General features: G+C 35.7%; 1 protein-coding gene across 1 annotated transcript in view; it reads right to left on the reverse strand.

Annotated features, from left to right (window-relative positions):
- Window positions 1-245: 245 nt before the first annotated feature.
- The window catches only part of uba7 (ubiquitin-like modifier activating enzyme 7), a 32,743-nt gene continuing 18,936 nt past the window's right edge, over window positions 246-14,052 (reverse strand). Inside the window, exons 21-23 of the mRNA XM_016285846.1 lie at window positions 5,860-5,952; window positions 5,346-5,537; window positions 246-368 (exon numbers count right to left, since the gene is read on the reverse strand). Coding sequence (XP_016141332.1) covers window positions 246-368; window positions 5,346-5,537; window positions 5,860-5,952 — 408 coding nt within the window. The remainder of the gene's footprint in view (window positions 369-5,345; window positions 5,538-5,859; window positions 5,953-14,052) is intronic.

The raw sequence follows: 14,052 nt of genomic DNA on the forward strand, positions 1-14,052 counted from the left end.
CCATTTTCTTTACCCATTAACCCTGTAAAGATTGACAACTTTTCAGACCTTTAGTCCCTGTTTAACCATGTGATCAAACCACCTTTTGAGGTGGTCATTTATATTGTAAACAATCATGCATATGCATGCATCCAGGACAACATCAAAAGATGGTACAAAACCTCATGTTTAGACAGATCTGAAGTGACATCCATACAAAACCTACAAAAAATTGAGCCTTGAAGTTCCAGTAAGCAAGCAAATAGCTACTGAGACACGGACAAAAAGGTGCTCAGGTAGTAGAGGGAAAGATCTTCAGAGGAACCAGACTCGCACAAGTGATCGATGGAGACACAAGCACACCAGCATCCCATGATGATGACCAGCATCTAAAAGAAAACACATGCTGGTCTTTTCTACAGGGTTACGACAGACAGAGTCTCATAAAAGGCCTTGAGAGGCTGCTAATAAGGACCTGAAGCTGCCACAGCAATAACCCCAGCAGGCAGAGCACTAGGGTCTCACTTCAGATAAAGGCACATTTTCCCATTGTAACACTGCACATATAGTAGAATGCTGCATGCTGGGAAACAAAAACACCATGGTAAAATACTGATGCATCATAGTCAGTGCGCTAAATGGATGGTTATCCACAATAAATATGGGCTTCTTTATGTTATTAAATAGATACTGCAGTTTAAATGTAAAGAAAAATGGAAAACTCCCATTGTGACTATGAGTTTTATAAAAGTCATATTTATATAGTCCAAAAACAAGGTCTGTAACACTAAACCAGGTCATTCTCATGACACAAGGATTGATAAACGAGTTCTCTGAAACTCGTCTTGAGTGTAAAAATAGTGGAGGCTTTTAAAAAGGATGTCCTTGGTAGAAAACAGGAAGCTACAAGCATATCCATCTTTCCTGAGACTAGATTTCTGAGGACAGTTTCACAAGTGTATCTTTTTTATATATAGAAGAAACCTCTTAGTCTGTGACCTGTCAAATTTCCATAATTCTGCTTTTTTTTTCTTGCGACCATGTGACTTAAAAGTTAATTTTAGCAATCAACTGACTGTTATGCATTACCAATCAGTCAAATCTGTCTCTCCTTTGTGTTTCTTTTCTCTAAACCCATGAAATGTTCCAATTGGACGTTGCGTGGCTGGAAAGGAGACTTATAGTTATTTCCACAGCTCAATTTAATACACTGACAGCAGACAAAGCTCCATATGGTGACTACCGTATCACCACCACAGTCTAAACAAAGGTTTTAAAAATGGAAATAACCCTCATGTACTCTTCAAAAACAGGTGACTTCCTGTATCTTCGCGTATTGACCCGTATTGGATTCAATGTAATTCCACAAAAATTATGATATGAAAAAAAAACAGTTATGTTTAGTACAATCTAGATACAAAGTACAATCAATTAACTTTTAATATCAAAACTTTTCATACATTACAAAGAATTACAAACCATTTTTTAACGATAATATCTTGGTCTAAACCTAATGTAATCTTGACAAACTATATCATTTGAAAGGGTTCAGACTAGATAAATAGCGATAGATTCTCTATTTGTGATATGGTGCCAAACACACTCTTATTCTATACTTATATTTTTATGTGTTTTAGAGATTGAATTCAAATCAGATATTAAAGTTGCTGCCCAAAGTATTTCTGATTAGGATGTCTACTTCATAAATATTTAGAAAATTATGTAAATATATGGTTCAGAACATTTAAACAATAAATGGAAATCAAGAGTCCCTGTGTATCATCTAGTGGAAAAGTTTGGTACTGCATCCACAAAATCTTACTTAAAAGTTCATTTCTTGAGATATCAACCTAGAAATTGGCACAAAACTTGTTCAGATGATTGGCTTTGATTTTCTTGAAGATTTGGAGGTAAACATGTTTCGTAAAATTTATATTTTACATAAAATATATATATTTTTATATTTTACATTTTCATAAACTTAAACTTCCATAACTTTTTACAAATTTACTTTTATAACTGTTTGATCTTCAAACAAAAACTTCTACAATAATCTTCACCTTTAAAAAGATACCAAACTTAAGACTCCAAAGTATTCCAGATTTATAGCAATTTTAGCTGGAAAAGTCATTTTTATGTTCTGTAGAGTTGCCTAGAACATTAAAATAGGCGGGTCAAATTGACCCGGGAACAATTTTTTTTAATAATTTTTTTTCCCCATGTCAAATCAGCATGTTGAAACTTTACATGCATGTTCATGACTCTAAATGAGAAAAGGTCACAAAACTTCAAGAAAAACAACATAGGTTTAATAGTATTTCAGATAGATTAAAAAAGAAATGATAGCTCATTTTTACCATCTTTGGCTGACAAAATATTTTTTCTGTATTGAAATGAGTGGGGGAAAAGCTATTTTTTTTTTGCTTCATAGGACAGTAAAAAACTAAAATAAAATATAACCAATACATTTTATTATTTTGGGTCTGAAGAGTTGCCTTAGAACATTAAAATAGGCGGGCCAAATTGACCCGGTAACAGTACGAACGTAACAAAATTTTTTGTGGACGTCAAAACACATCAGAGTGTTGAAATTTTTGCATGCATGTTCATGACTCTAAATGAGAAAAAGTCACAAAACTTCAAGAAAAAAAACATAAGTTAACTGATATTTCTGACAAGTCAAAAATCAAATCGGGTCAAATTGACCCGGAACAGTACATAAGGCTTAACTAATTGACTCAATGATTTGTTTTCCGCCATGTGACTGCATTCAAACAGTATCAGTATCACAAAATAAAGCGTATTCAAGCTCAACCTTAACTAGTCCCATGTGTGGAAACTTTTCCGCACATCCTGTACTTGGAAAAGACTAGTGAACACTGTGCCAGTCATATGTATGACATAGCAAGCTATGCAAACAAAACAAAAGGGATGGAAAAAGTGAAAGGAGAGATAAAGGGGGGAAAAAAGCTAAAAGTTTAAACTTCTAAACACAAAACCTTTCTACACGGTAATCCTGAAATGTTTTAAAACACTTAAGCCACACTTAAACATTAAGAAAGAAAGCACATGCACACTTTAGGCAAAATATAGATACCGTTCAAAAGATCGGGGTGAGTTTTGAGAGAAATTAATACTTTTCTTCAGCAAGGATGCTAAAATATGCCAGTACAGACATTCCAAGTCCGATTTCTGCTTCAAATAAATGCTGTTCATTTGAACTTTCTATATCATGGTTTCCACAGATATGAAGCAGCACAACCGTTTTCGACATTGATAATAATAATAAGAAATGTTTCTTATAGTCAAATAGAAAACAGTTATTTAAAATTGCAAAAACATTACTGTCTTTACTGTGCTTTTAATATAATAAATGCATCCTTGGTGAGTATAGGAGACTTCTTTCAAAAACTTGTTTGAACAGTAGTGCATCACATGAAGATGTTTGATAGAATTGCAATGATTAATCAATTGATATACTGTTCAAAATGCATACAAAAATATTGTGACACTTTGTTGAAGTTAGTGGAACATGTTGACAGTTTATGTGATGAACCACATATGTGGTTCCTCTGCAAGAACACCTGTGTGAACTTGAGAACGGAATTCACACATTCACAAAAAATCTGAAAAAATGATTAAAAGGCATTGAGCAGACAATGACTTTAGAAAAAACTTGCCCAGTTATTTAATTCTATGACATTCTTACATTTGTGTGGCTTTGGTGTCTAAATATTTCTTAGGGCCAGTGAATGTTCTTGTAACCCAAACAGTTTGTGTGTGTGTGTGTGCGTTGAGTGTTTTGAGAAAGGAGCAGTCTGGACACTACAGAAAATGGTCACATCACACAAGTAACATGAGCTTGTGTGTTTCAAAGCCCAGCTCACCGCCTGTCCCCTTGGGTGAGAATTACCCTCAACTCTGACCCTGCACATGTTGGTAGAAACAACACTCCCCCCGTGTGTGGACGGCCGTGTCTGGGGTTTGCATTACGTCATCTGTTAAGACTATCTGCACAAATCTTGGACCATTCAGTTGTTTTTTTAATCTCTAGCAGTCATTATAAACCCAAAGCACACCAGCTTAAACTTAAACTCCAGATTTAGCATGCACTTCTTTTGAGGGTTTGCTGCTTTATACACACACACACACACACACACACACACACACACGTGTCTGTCTGAATACTCAGTTGTCTAAATCTGAACGTGTTCCCTTTGAATGTGGAAGTCCCCTAAACTAAGCAAATGCACCAGGTTGGCAGGTGAGGGTCTGTGGGGGTGAGTGTACAGTTACAAAGTGGTTTAAGCCCCTGAGGTTGAAAATAATTTCACCAAATCCTGTAGTGATCCAGACCCAGACAGAAGACTGATGCTGTAGCCTTTCACCCCAGCCATCACTCCCTACTCATCACCCCCGGCCCTCATAACAGAACTCAACCACAGTAAAAATCACCTTTACTTCACTGCACAAGAGTAATAATACACTGTAAAAACTATTTTACTCTAACAAACAACATATTAGTCTACCATAAGTGTATAAAACTAATTGTTTGAATAAAGAATATAAGCATTGATGATTTTTATAAAGTTGTAAATAAAACAAAGATTACTCGAGAACGTCTTTCTACTTAAAAATGTTTTGTTTCATTTAGTACAAATTCTTTGTAATTAATTGTGAAATTTACTAGAAATTTCTGAAAGAACTGTTTTTACATCGCATTTTAACACCAATTTTTCAGAGTACATGTGAAAAGACGTTATAATAAAACAGATAAATCTGATTAATTAATATGATCAAATTGATTGAGATCTTAATATTAAATACATATTTATTTTTTGTGTAGTTTTTATATTATAATTTAAGAAATATTAACACAGCATTTCATTTTAATATTTAATTAGCTATATAACTATTATTATCCTTACTATTGTTGTTGTTGCTAAAATAAATATATGTAGGCAATAAAATAAAAAAAATGATAATATAAATAAATAAATAAATATAATTATGCTGTTTTATAAATGCAATTAAGCTACTTGAAAGCATGCATTACTGTGATTTTACTAGAGTTAATAGATTTTGGCCAATCCACATTGACTAACAACCCTCTTTAATCATGGTAAAATTACTGTATTGGAGTCACAGATTAGTGCTTTAATGTTAATGTTAGAAAAAAGGGCCAATGCAGTCCTACAGTCAATAAATACATACAACCATTATGATGTGTTGTATTCAACAGCTAAGAGCTCCTTATGCTAAATGCACATAGAATAAAAGCTAATGAATTAGACAGAAAAAGGCCTACACACTCATTCAGACAACACAATATTAGATGGTGATAAGTGAGTAGCTTCATCACTTACTGTGAATGTCGGGGCCACACAAGGCTGTGAGAGGACAAAGTATTGGGTGGCCAGGTTTATATATGCGTTGCGGTAGGATGTGATTTTCTGGTGACCCTGGACAAGCTTATAGAGCTCCAAACACATCAGCCCGGCGATCGCAGCTGTTGTTGTGGCGATTGCTGGAATGATGCGGCCAGCAATTAACTTGCTCTGCAGATGAGAAAAGGGATCTTATTTACGTAAATATGCACATCAGTACACACTGTACACTGTTTGTGATTACAAATGCATACTCTTGGGTGCAAACTAGTCATGCAAACCATTAATGGAAAGTAGTACAAGCAAAAAATAGTATCTGGAATGGAACTCTATGGTCTAGTACAGTATAATCAAAAGGTCTTTCCTCAGGGTGTACTGTATATGTACAAGAACTGAGAACACAAACCCCCAGAGGGGAATGTTGATCACTTTAGAGCTTGTCTCACAAACAAAAGCACAGCAGAGTTGTTTGAAAAAGACAATAGTCATTCACTTTGTGGCGGTCAGCTGTTGGTATATCGTAGTTCTCTGCCCTCAGGTTGGATGCTGCGACTATGTAGTCCATGTGGAAATTACTGTCATCATCCTGGAACACAAGAATAAAAAGAACATTTGGTAATGTACAAACAACTGCATTTTTACAAGCATTGACACATTAGGAGGGGTTTGCACAGAATATTCTTCCATTCAATCCTGGTTGTCTATGAATACACGCATCAGACTCACATCATTGGCCACTGTAATTTTTATTATGCATTTTTTAATGCAACTTATCGTTCTGTGATATTTATGCTTAAAACATGAAGAAAACATTTGTCTTAATATCATCTGCCATTTTGCTTCATGTAAATTGTAAGTACATTGTACTTAATATTTATTATACATTAATTTAATATTTAATAGTATTTTAGGATATTTAGATATGTTTAATGGAAAACATGACATAAATACAGATTTAAAATTTATTTTTGTGCATTAATAGAACAGTCTGAAACAAGCTGTATCCTTTATTGTTGTCCTTTACTTCTTTTCAATTACGGAAAACACCTTTTGATTGTCCATCAGCAGATCTTCACCCAACAACCATCTGTTCGTTCATTACCACAGGGCAAATACAACGGACAAAAATAGCTTTTGTGACAAAGGTGCGATGCTGATTGCTATCTTTAGTCTTGTATAAAAAACAAGAAGAATTTAAAAACAGGAACAAAATGTAGCCATAGGTATGTTTGCGCATTTTGGTACAACAGGTACTAGACAAAGATGTCATACCGCGTCATATTTAAACTTTGATAGTTTCCTATTTTTTTCCCAATGTAACGTTCCAGTGATACTGCACATGATGTCACACAAAACTGCAACTGCTCCAGATTCAACTAGTTTGCAAATCATATTATTATAAACTTAGTGATCTTTTCAAAGATATGACCATTAAATACCAAATAGGCCATTAAGCATAATGGCAACTCAAGAAGTTTGGTGTGATATTAGGTCTTGCAGGAATATTAGGATACCCTGGTTTTGAGGTTTTGGCACTCGTCTTATGCCCCAGGCAGGCGCAGCACTACAAAGACTGTCAAGTACTGGGTGTGTTGGGGGCAACTGCAGGGGTGTTTGAGCGTAGTATATAATTTGGCAACTTGATGCCATCAGAATCCCCCAAACGCACATTCCACTGGAAAAACAAAACATCTGATCTGGCAAAGAATGCGTCATCGCTTAAAGTGCACACACACACTTGCACATGCATACGGACATATGATACAAACAGTGGGGCCCAAAAGTCTCAGACCACTACAGAAATATTCATTTTTCTAATTTAATAGAATTCTTGCATAAAAAATTATATTATCAGCCTAAAAAATATTTTCTTTATTTCTCTTTTCTTTATGATGGATGCACTTAATCGTGTTCTCCAGCATCATTTGAGATGTTCCAACAAGCATCTTGTGCCAGGGTTATTATTGATAACTAAAACTAAAACCATTAAACAAATACATTTTTGTTATTTGAATCTTGTTCATATAGACAAACGCTTTTTATATGAAAAAGCTTGTTTTATTTCAGTGTTTCCAAGACGTTTTCAGTTAGTTCAACTAAAGTATTAAACTAAAACCAAGCACTACACTAGAAATAAAAAAAACTAAAATTGATGAAACCTATTTAAACCATAACAACTTATAACTAATAAAAATGACAAAACAGAACAAAATGACTAAAACTAACTCCAATTAGTGAAAACAACTCATTCAAAAATTTAAATCTAATTCAAAATATTACATACTTTAATAGTATATTAATGATACTAAAATAACACTGTTTTTAGCTTCAATGTAATATTTATTCTTCATCATAACTATTCTGTTTTAAAATGGTCAAAATCTTAAATCTTCGTTCATTTTCAGGTTTAAATAAAAGAAGATCCCAGATTTTCCATGTGGCTACATGCACCCTGCAGTACATTTATATACAGAAACCTTTGTCTAACTGTTGCCATATGAACATTCCCAGAAAGATACCAGAATGCTTTCATCTTCAGGGAAAACAAGACTAAAGACCAGAGAACCAGAGAAAGAGAAATGGAGAAATGATAGTCCAGGTCAGACTTAAAGACTGAAGAGATTGTGAAAATCAAAGACAGATACATGCAGAGAAACACACAGACTGAGACTAATCCTCTTCCTAACAGAAAACACAACTGAGATGTTGTTCAGAGACTGCTGCCCATTCAGTCTCCATGTATGTGTGTGGAAGCCCATGTGTCATGCAGTCACGACAAACGACAAAGCAATCACTGACTAAACCAGCGTGCATCCAGAGTTTTTCATAAGACCCGTCTGTGCGTAGGATGCTCTCTTTCTGAGAAGCATGTCACAGCGGTGAGGTTCTGTGAAGAAGATCTGTCTCAACAGAAAGGATGACTGTTTTCTCTGGTCTGTAATGGATGGAGCTGGTTAAGGGTCGATGAAAACTCCAGTCGGGGGTTGGCTGTTTTAGGGCCAATTTTGTGGTTGGATGAGACCTCCTACCTGAGAGTGGACGCCAACATGTCTGACAGGCTCATTGCACATACCAAATGTGTGTATCTACTGGGGATGCCAAAGTTAACACTAACTTTTCAGACCAATTTTATGTTTACCGCAGCTAAAGGAATGATTGACACAAAAATCATACCCATTTCATCCTCAAGTCCTTCCAAACCGATATTGTTTTCTTTAGTAAGTGTAAAGTCAAAAAAGATGTTTTGCAGAATGTCTAGGCTGCTTTATTTCTATAAAATGCAATTTAATGTTTGGCAAAATATCAAAAACACTATTAATTTTCCTCTGCAGTGAATGAATGCCGTCAGAATGAGAGTTCAAACAGCTGATAAAACATCACAAGTAATCACATCACACTCCAGTCCATCAATTAACATCTTGTGAAGCGAAAAGCTGCACGTTTGCAAAAAACAAATGCAGCAAGATGTTTTCAACCTCTATCCATAATATTGCTTCCTCCAGTAACAAATGCACAAATCAATCAAGTCCAAAAGCGTTTTCACGCAAAAACAATCCAAATCAGTTCTAAACAAATACAGTTTGTTGCTGGATTTTGATGTAAGAGGACAACAGGGGATGGACTTTTCCACTGGAGGAAACGTTATTATGGATTATGGATGGATTTTTACTTCACAAGATGTTAATTGATGGACTGGAGTTGTGTGGATTACCTGTGGAGTATTGTGATGCGTTTATCAGTTGTTTGGACTCTCATTCTGACGGCACCCATTCACTGCAGAGTTGGTAAGCAAGTGATGAAATGCAAATCTTTATTTTATTTTTTTCAAATCTGCTCTGATAAAGAAACAAACTCATCTATACTGTATCTTGGATGGCCTGAGGGTGAGTACATTTTGGGTAATTTTTGGATCTATTTTTTGGAACTATTTCTTTAATACAAATGATACAAAGAATGAAATTGTTTCATCAAGGCATCACAAAACAATATGTATTGCGAAAATGCTATACAAATAAAACTCGACTTGACAAAGACATACCTTCTCAAACTCCTGTGGCTGCATCCGGAAGCTTTGGTCCTTCAGCTTGAGTTTGGACAGCTTCTCCTTTAATATCTCCAGCTTGACTTTGTCTAAGAGATGCAGTGAGGGATATTAGCAGAGATATTTGATGTTTAACATTCTTTACAGACTTAATTTTACTATGTACATTTATATTAAGCATAAAATTTCACCTTCTTCTTTTCTCTCCTCATTTTCCTCTTTCAGCTCCTGGTCGGTCACTGCTATCTTTACACTAGATTTAAGGGTGAACTCGGGCACTTTTACCCCCTGCAGAATGCTCTGAATATCGGCACGATTTCTTGAGCCTGTAATCCCATAGATCTGCCCATATAAATTGCCCGCTGCCACAATGAAGTCCATATGGGTGGTCTATAAAACAAAAGAAAACAGTAATAATTTAAAATCAAAATACTTCTATTGTAGCTGGCAGAACAAAGGCAAAACTGTGAGTTTGTGTTTGATTTTGAGCTGAAGTGTGGAAAAACTTGCCATGGATCACAAACACACAGTAGAGAAACAGATCTCCAGTGGTTAACAGGAAATGATGAAAGGAAAGTGTGTAGCGCATTCAAAAAAACAACACTTCCCAAAATGGGCTAACCTTTGAAACCACAGAATTCAAACAGACTCTTATGAGTTAAAAGGAATTCCTTTAGGGGAATACAAATCTTACCAAATGCTGATAATGTGTAAAGAATCAAGACAATGGAAACAATGGGCCATAAAATAGAATAATGGTTATAGAATGGAATCATTTGCATATCAAGAGACGTCTGATTAAAATATTTATGTGTTTTTGCTTGATTATTTCTGTTTATACATGCGTCTGAAAGTGTTTCTTTGAAAAGCATGACTTGTTTGCTAATGTGGCACTGTGTGTTTACCAGTGTGAGTGTGTCTGTGAGAGAAGTCTGGGGTTTAAGATGTTTTCACCTTGCTTTGTTCATCACAGGTGATCACTGATATCAGATACTATCTTATTCACACCAGGAGAGAAACTGTGAGTCATCTAAACTTAGACAATGCTGTCTGCAGGGGATGATGGGAGATCCCAAGGGCTATGTGGGGGTATTTACTGAGTAAAACTTACATCGTTGGTGTCAAAGGTCAAAGGATGTGGACATCTCTTTGCGCCCATCCAGAATGGAAGTCCAGAGCTTGTTACCTAGTGAGGACCAGAGTGAAAAGGAGAGGAGAAAAAAGGGTTAAAAAATGTATTTTCTTTTAATGTTTGTAATATAATTTATATAATAATAATAACAATAATAATAATATAATAATAGTTTATTTTATATGTAAATTATACATATTACATGTGTATGTAGGATCAATTACTTTTTTTTACTATAAATACCTTTTTAATATTTAAAAAAATATTTTTTTGATTTGACTTATTATTAGATGTTTGTCCTTTTAATATAAAAATTATTTGTTAAAGATGCTATGTAGTTTTGCTGTTATTAAATGTATTGCATGTGTACATAGTCTTAATTACATTTTAAATATATACTTTTTATATTATTGTTTTATTAATAATTTTAATAATTTTTTATTTAATACATTTATTATTTTATTTACTTTTATTATAATTATTATAATAATTATTATAGGGTTGTCTGGGTTTCAAATTAAAAATATTATTGTTATAATTGTGGCTTATTTTAAAATATAAAAATATTGTTAAAGACGCTATATAGTTGGCTCCAGTAAGCAAGAATGAAAGACGTCTACATGTGTTGTGGGCCAAATGGAAGCCCTGCAGCCACTTGTCACATGCTGATGCGAAGTGGACGTGATTGGTTACCATAAAGCCCATGTCTCCAAGCCTTTTGCTCAGACAGACAGAATAATGAGTTTATCATGTGTGTGTGTGTTCAATATAATTAGTCTTTTAACAAAAAACAGAAGGTGCTGTTCAAAAGAGCAAAGACAGACCAAAAGATCAGTAACACAAAGCTTATTCCACTGGTTTAACAGAAAGAATTGTGTGTGTTCATCTTTACAGCCGTCTTTCAGCACTCCAGGAAAGACGTCCAAGTGATAATGAGAAACTGTTATGTCAAACTCAACCAAACCTCAGGGGAACTGCATGATTTATTCTTTTTAGTACATTCATGCAAAATGGATCATGCACAAACCCTCAAACTGAACTGTGGTCTACAACTTCTGATTTTGCAACAGTTATAACTGGACATGCAAGATAAAGGACATCAGAGTTTCAAAACTCTGTCTTCTTGTCCGTATCACCCCTCCTCTGGACGCATGTTTATCTCAGTGTGCAGGCATTGATGCTATGGATTAGACATCTCTCCACATCCGTACTTTGCATAATCATAGACACACAGACTACCAGTAAAAAAGATAAATTGTACTTTTACTCTGTCAATAAGACTAAATTAGAATCTAAGAAAATATTGCAACATGCTTCCATTCTCATGATGAAGACTTTAGTTAATTTATATAATTTAATTTAAACTTTATCATGCCATTTAACCCTTTACAGACCTCTCACAGTGGTTCAGGGCCCACTGTTGTTATAGACAACAGTGCCACCTGCTGGTGCAAAGTGAAACTAACGCAATCAACCCAGAAACAACGCATTATTTGACAAATTATTAAGGGAGTATTCACACCTGTCTTGTTAGGTTTGATTGAATCGACCTCAAGTTCGTTTTACCCTTTGTTGCAGATCTTTTGGGCAGGTGTGAATACAGCACTCGCACTCTGGTGCGGACCAAACAACTGTACCGAGACAGCTGAAGAGGTGGACTCGGTCCGCTTCCAAACGAACTCTGGTACGGTTGAATGAATGAACCAATGAATGGATGACCTTCAGCACATGTGTGGTTTTGTTTACAGTTTCTGGTTCACTTGCAAAAAGGGCAGTGTGAAAGCGAACCACACCAAACAAAAAAAAAATCAACATTGTATTTGGTCCGGACCAAAGCAAGTGACCTAGCGGACTTTCCTGGTGTGAATACACCCTAAAAGACTAGAAGGCCTTTAAGTAACCATTTAGCAGGCCATTTTATTATCCAAAGCATTTTACTGTACAGTTTTTGGGTGAATCTCATGAAAACTGTCAAAACATATATGGGTCTAATTTCAAACTCTAAAATAAAATAAAATAAAAAATTTGCTTAAACACCATTAGGAATGATTCGCACCCTTTTTTGTCATAAAAATCTATAATTAAAAAAAAAAAAATCAAATATATATTATATATGTTTTTCTTAAGACTGTCTGGTAATTATCATTTTTGAGAATAACTCAGTTATAATAAAAAAATTATGTCACAGTGGAAAAATCACAATGGTTCTTAAAATAGGTTTTATAAAAGTTGTGATTTTGGGATATGATCTAGACATGCTTTCATGAAATTTACCCTATTACAGTGACAATTCCCCCTAGGTTGCATACTGTAACTGGTGTGTACACTGGTCTCTGTGTTACCTGGTCAGGGGGAAAGCAGTGTAGCAGTTGTTTAATGGGATTGTTGTAGAGCGTTTCCCACTGTCTGCGGGCCCAGCTGACAGAGTCAGCCCAGTTCTGAGGCCATTCCTCACCCAGACTCCTATAGACACCCTCCAGTATTTCCACAGCCTCCACATCCCCACGTGCGACTGTGCGATCAACAAATGTTGGGTCACTGCAGAGATGGAGAAAAGAAGTAGAGCTATCAGTATAGGAGCAGTTTTTGTTATTTTAATTTTTTTATCGTCAATTGTTTAGGCTAAATTTGATATGGCACCAAAATTATCATTAACCAAAACTTAAACCATTAAAAACACTTCCAGTTTTTAACCAACAAAAGCTGTTGAGTTGGGTGGGGTCCTTCCTTGTCTTCACTCACACTGCCGACAGCCAAGAGGAAGTAGTTGAAATTGAGGCAGTTATGCTGCTGCCTTCCCTTTGCGGTATCTGCCTACAGCACACAGCACCTCAACTTCCTGCACACTCGCCTCTCTATAAACATCCTTCACTTAATTTCAGATGGAAAAGAGATCTGACAACAGTTGACACTTGCGGCAGGAAGTCCAGGAGGAAGTATGGGGTTGAACTAATAATGAATAGCTGAGCCTGTATACTTGAAGTAGTATAATATTGAAACAGAATCTGTTTCAATATTACCAGATGATTCAACCTGGTTTCATTTCAACCAGATGATCCAACGGTAGCTGCAAGGATCTCAGACTGCCTGGTGGACATCTCAGCATGGATGAAAGAACATCACCTACAGCTCAACCTGGCAAAGACTGAGCTTCTTGTCTTCCCTGCCACTCCAACTCTACAGCATGATTTCACCATCCAGCTAGGTTCTTCTACAATTAGCCCATTGACTTCGGTCAGAAATCTTGGTGTAATCTTCGATGACCAGCTGACCTTCAAAGACCACATTGCAAAGACTGCCCGATCTTGCAGGTTTGCATTGCACAACATCAGAAAGATCAGGCCCTTTCTAACGGAGCATGCTGCACAACTTCTTGTCCAGGCCCTTGTCATCTCTAGGCTGGACTACTGCAATGCTCTTCTGGCTGGACTTCCATCAAGCACAATCAAACCTCTACAAATGATTCAGAATGCAGCGACACGACTGGTCTTCAATGAGCCCAAAAGAGCCCA

The sequence above is a fragment of the Sinocyclocheilus grahami genome, unplaced genomic scaffold (genome assembly GCF_001515645.1).
Source record: "Sinocyclocheilus grahami isolate Dianchi unplaced genomic scaffold, SAMN03320097.WGS_v1.1 scaffold202.1, whole genome shotgun sequence".
Taxonomy (NCBI): Eukaryota; Metazoa; Chordata; class Actinopteri; order Cypriniformes; family Cyprinidae; genus Sinocyclocheilus; species Sinocyclocheilus grahami.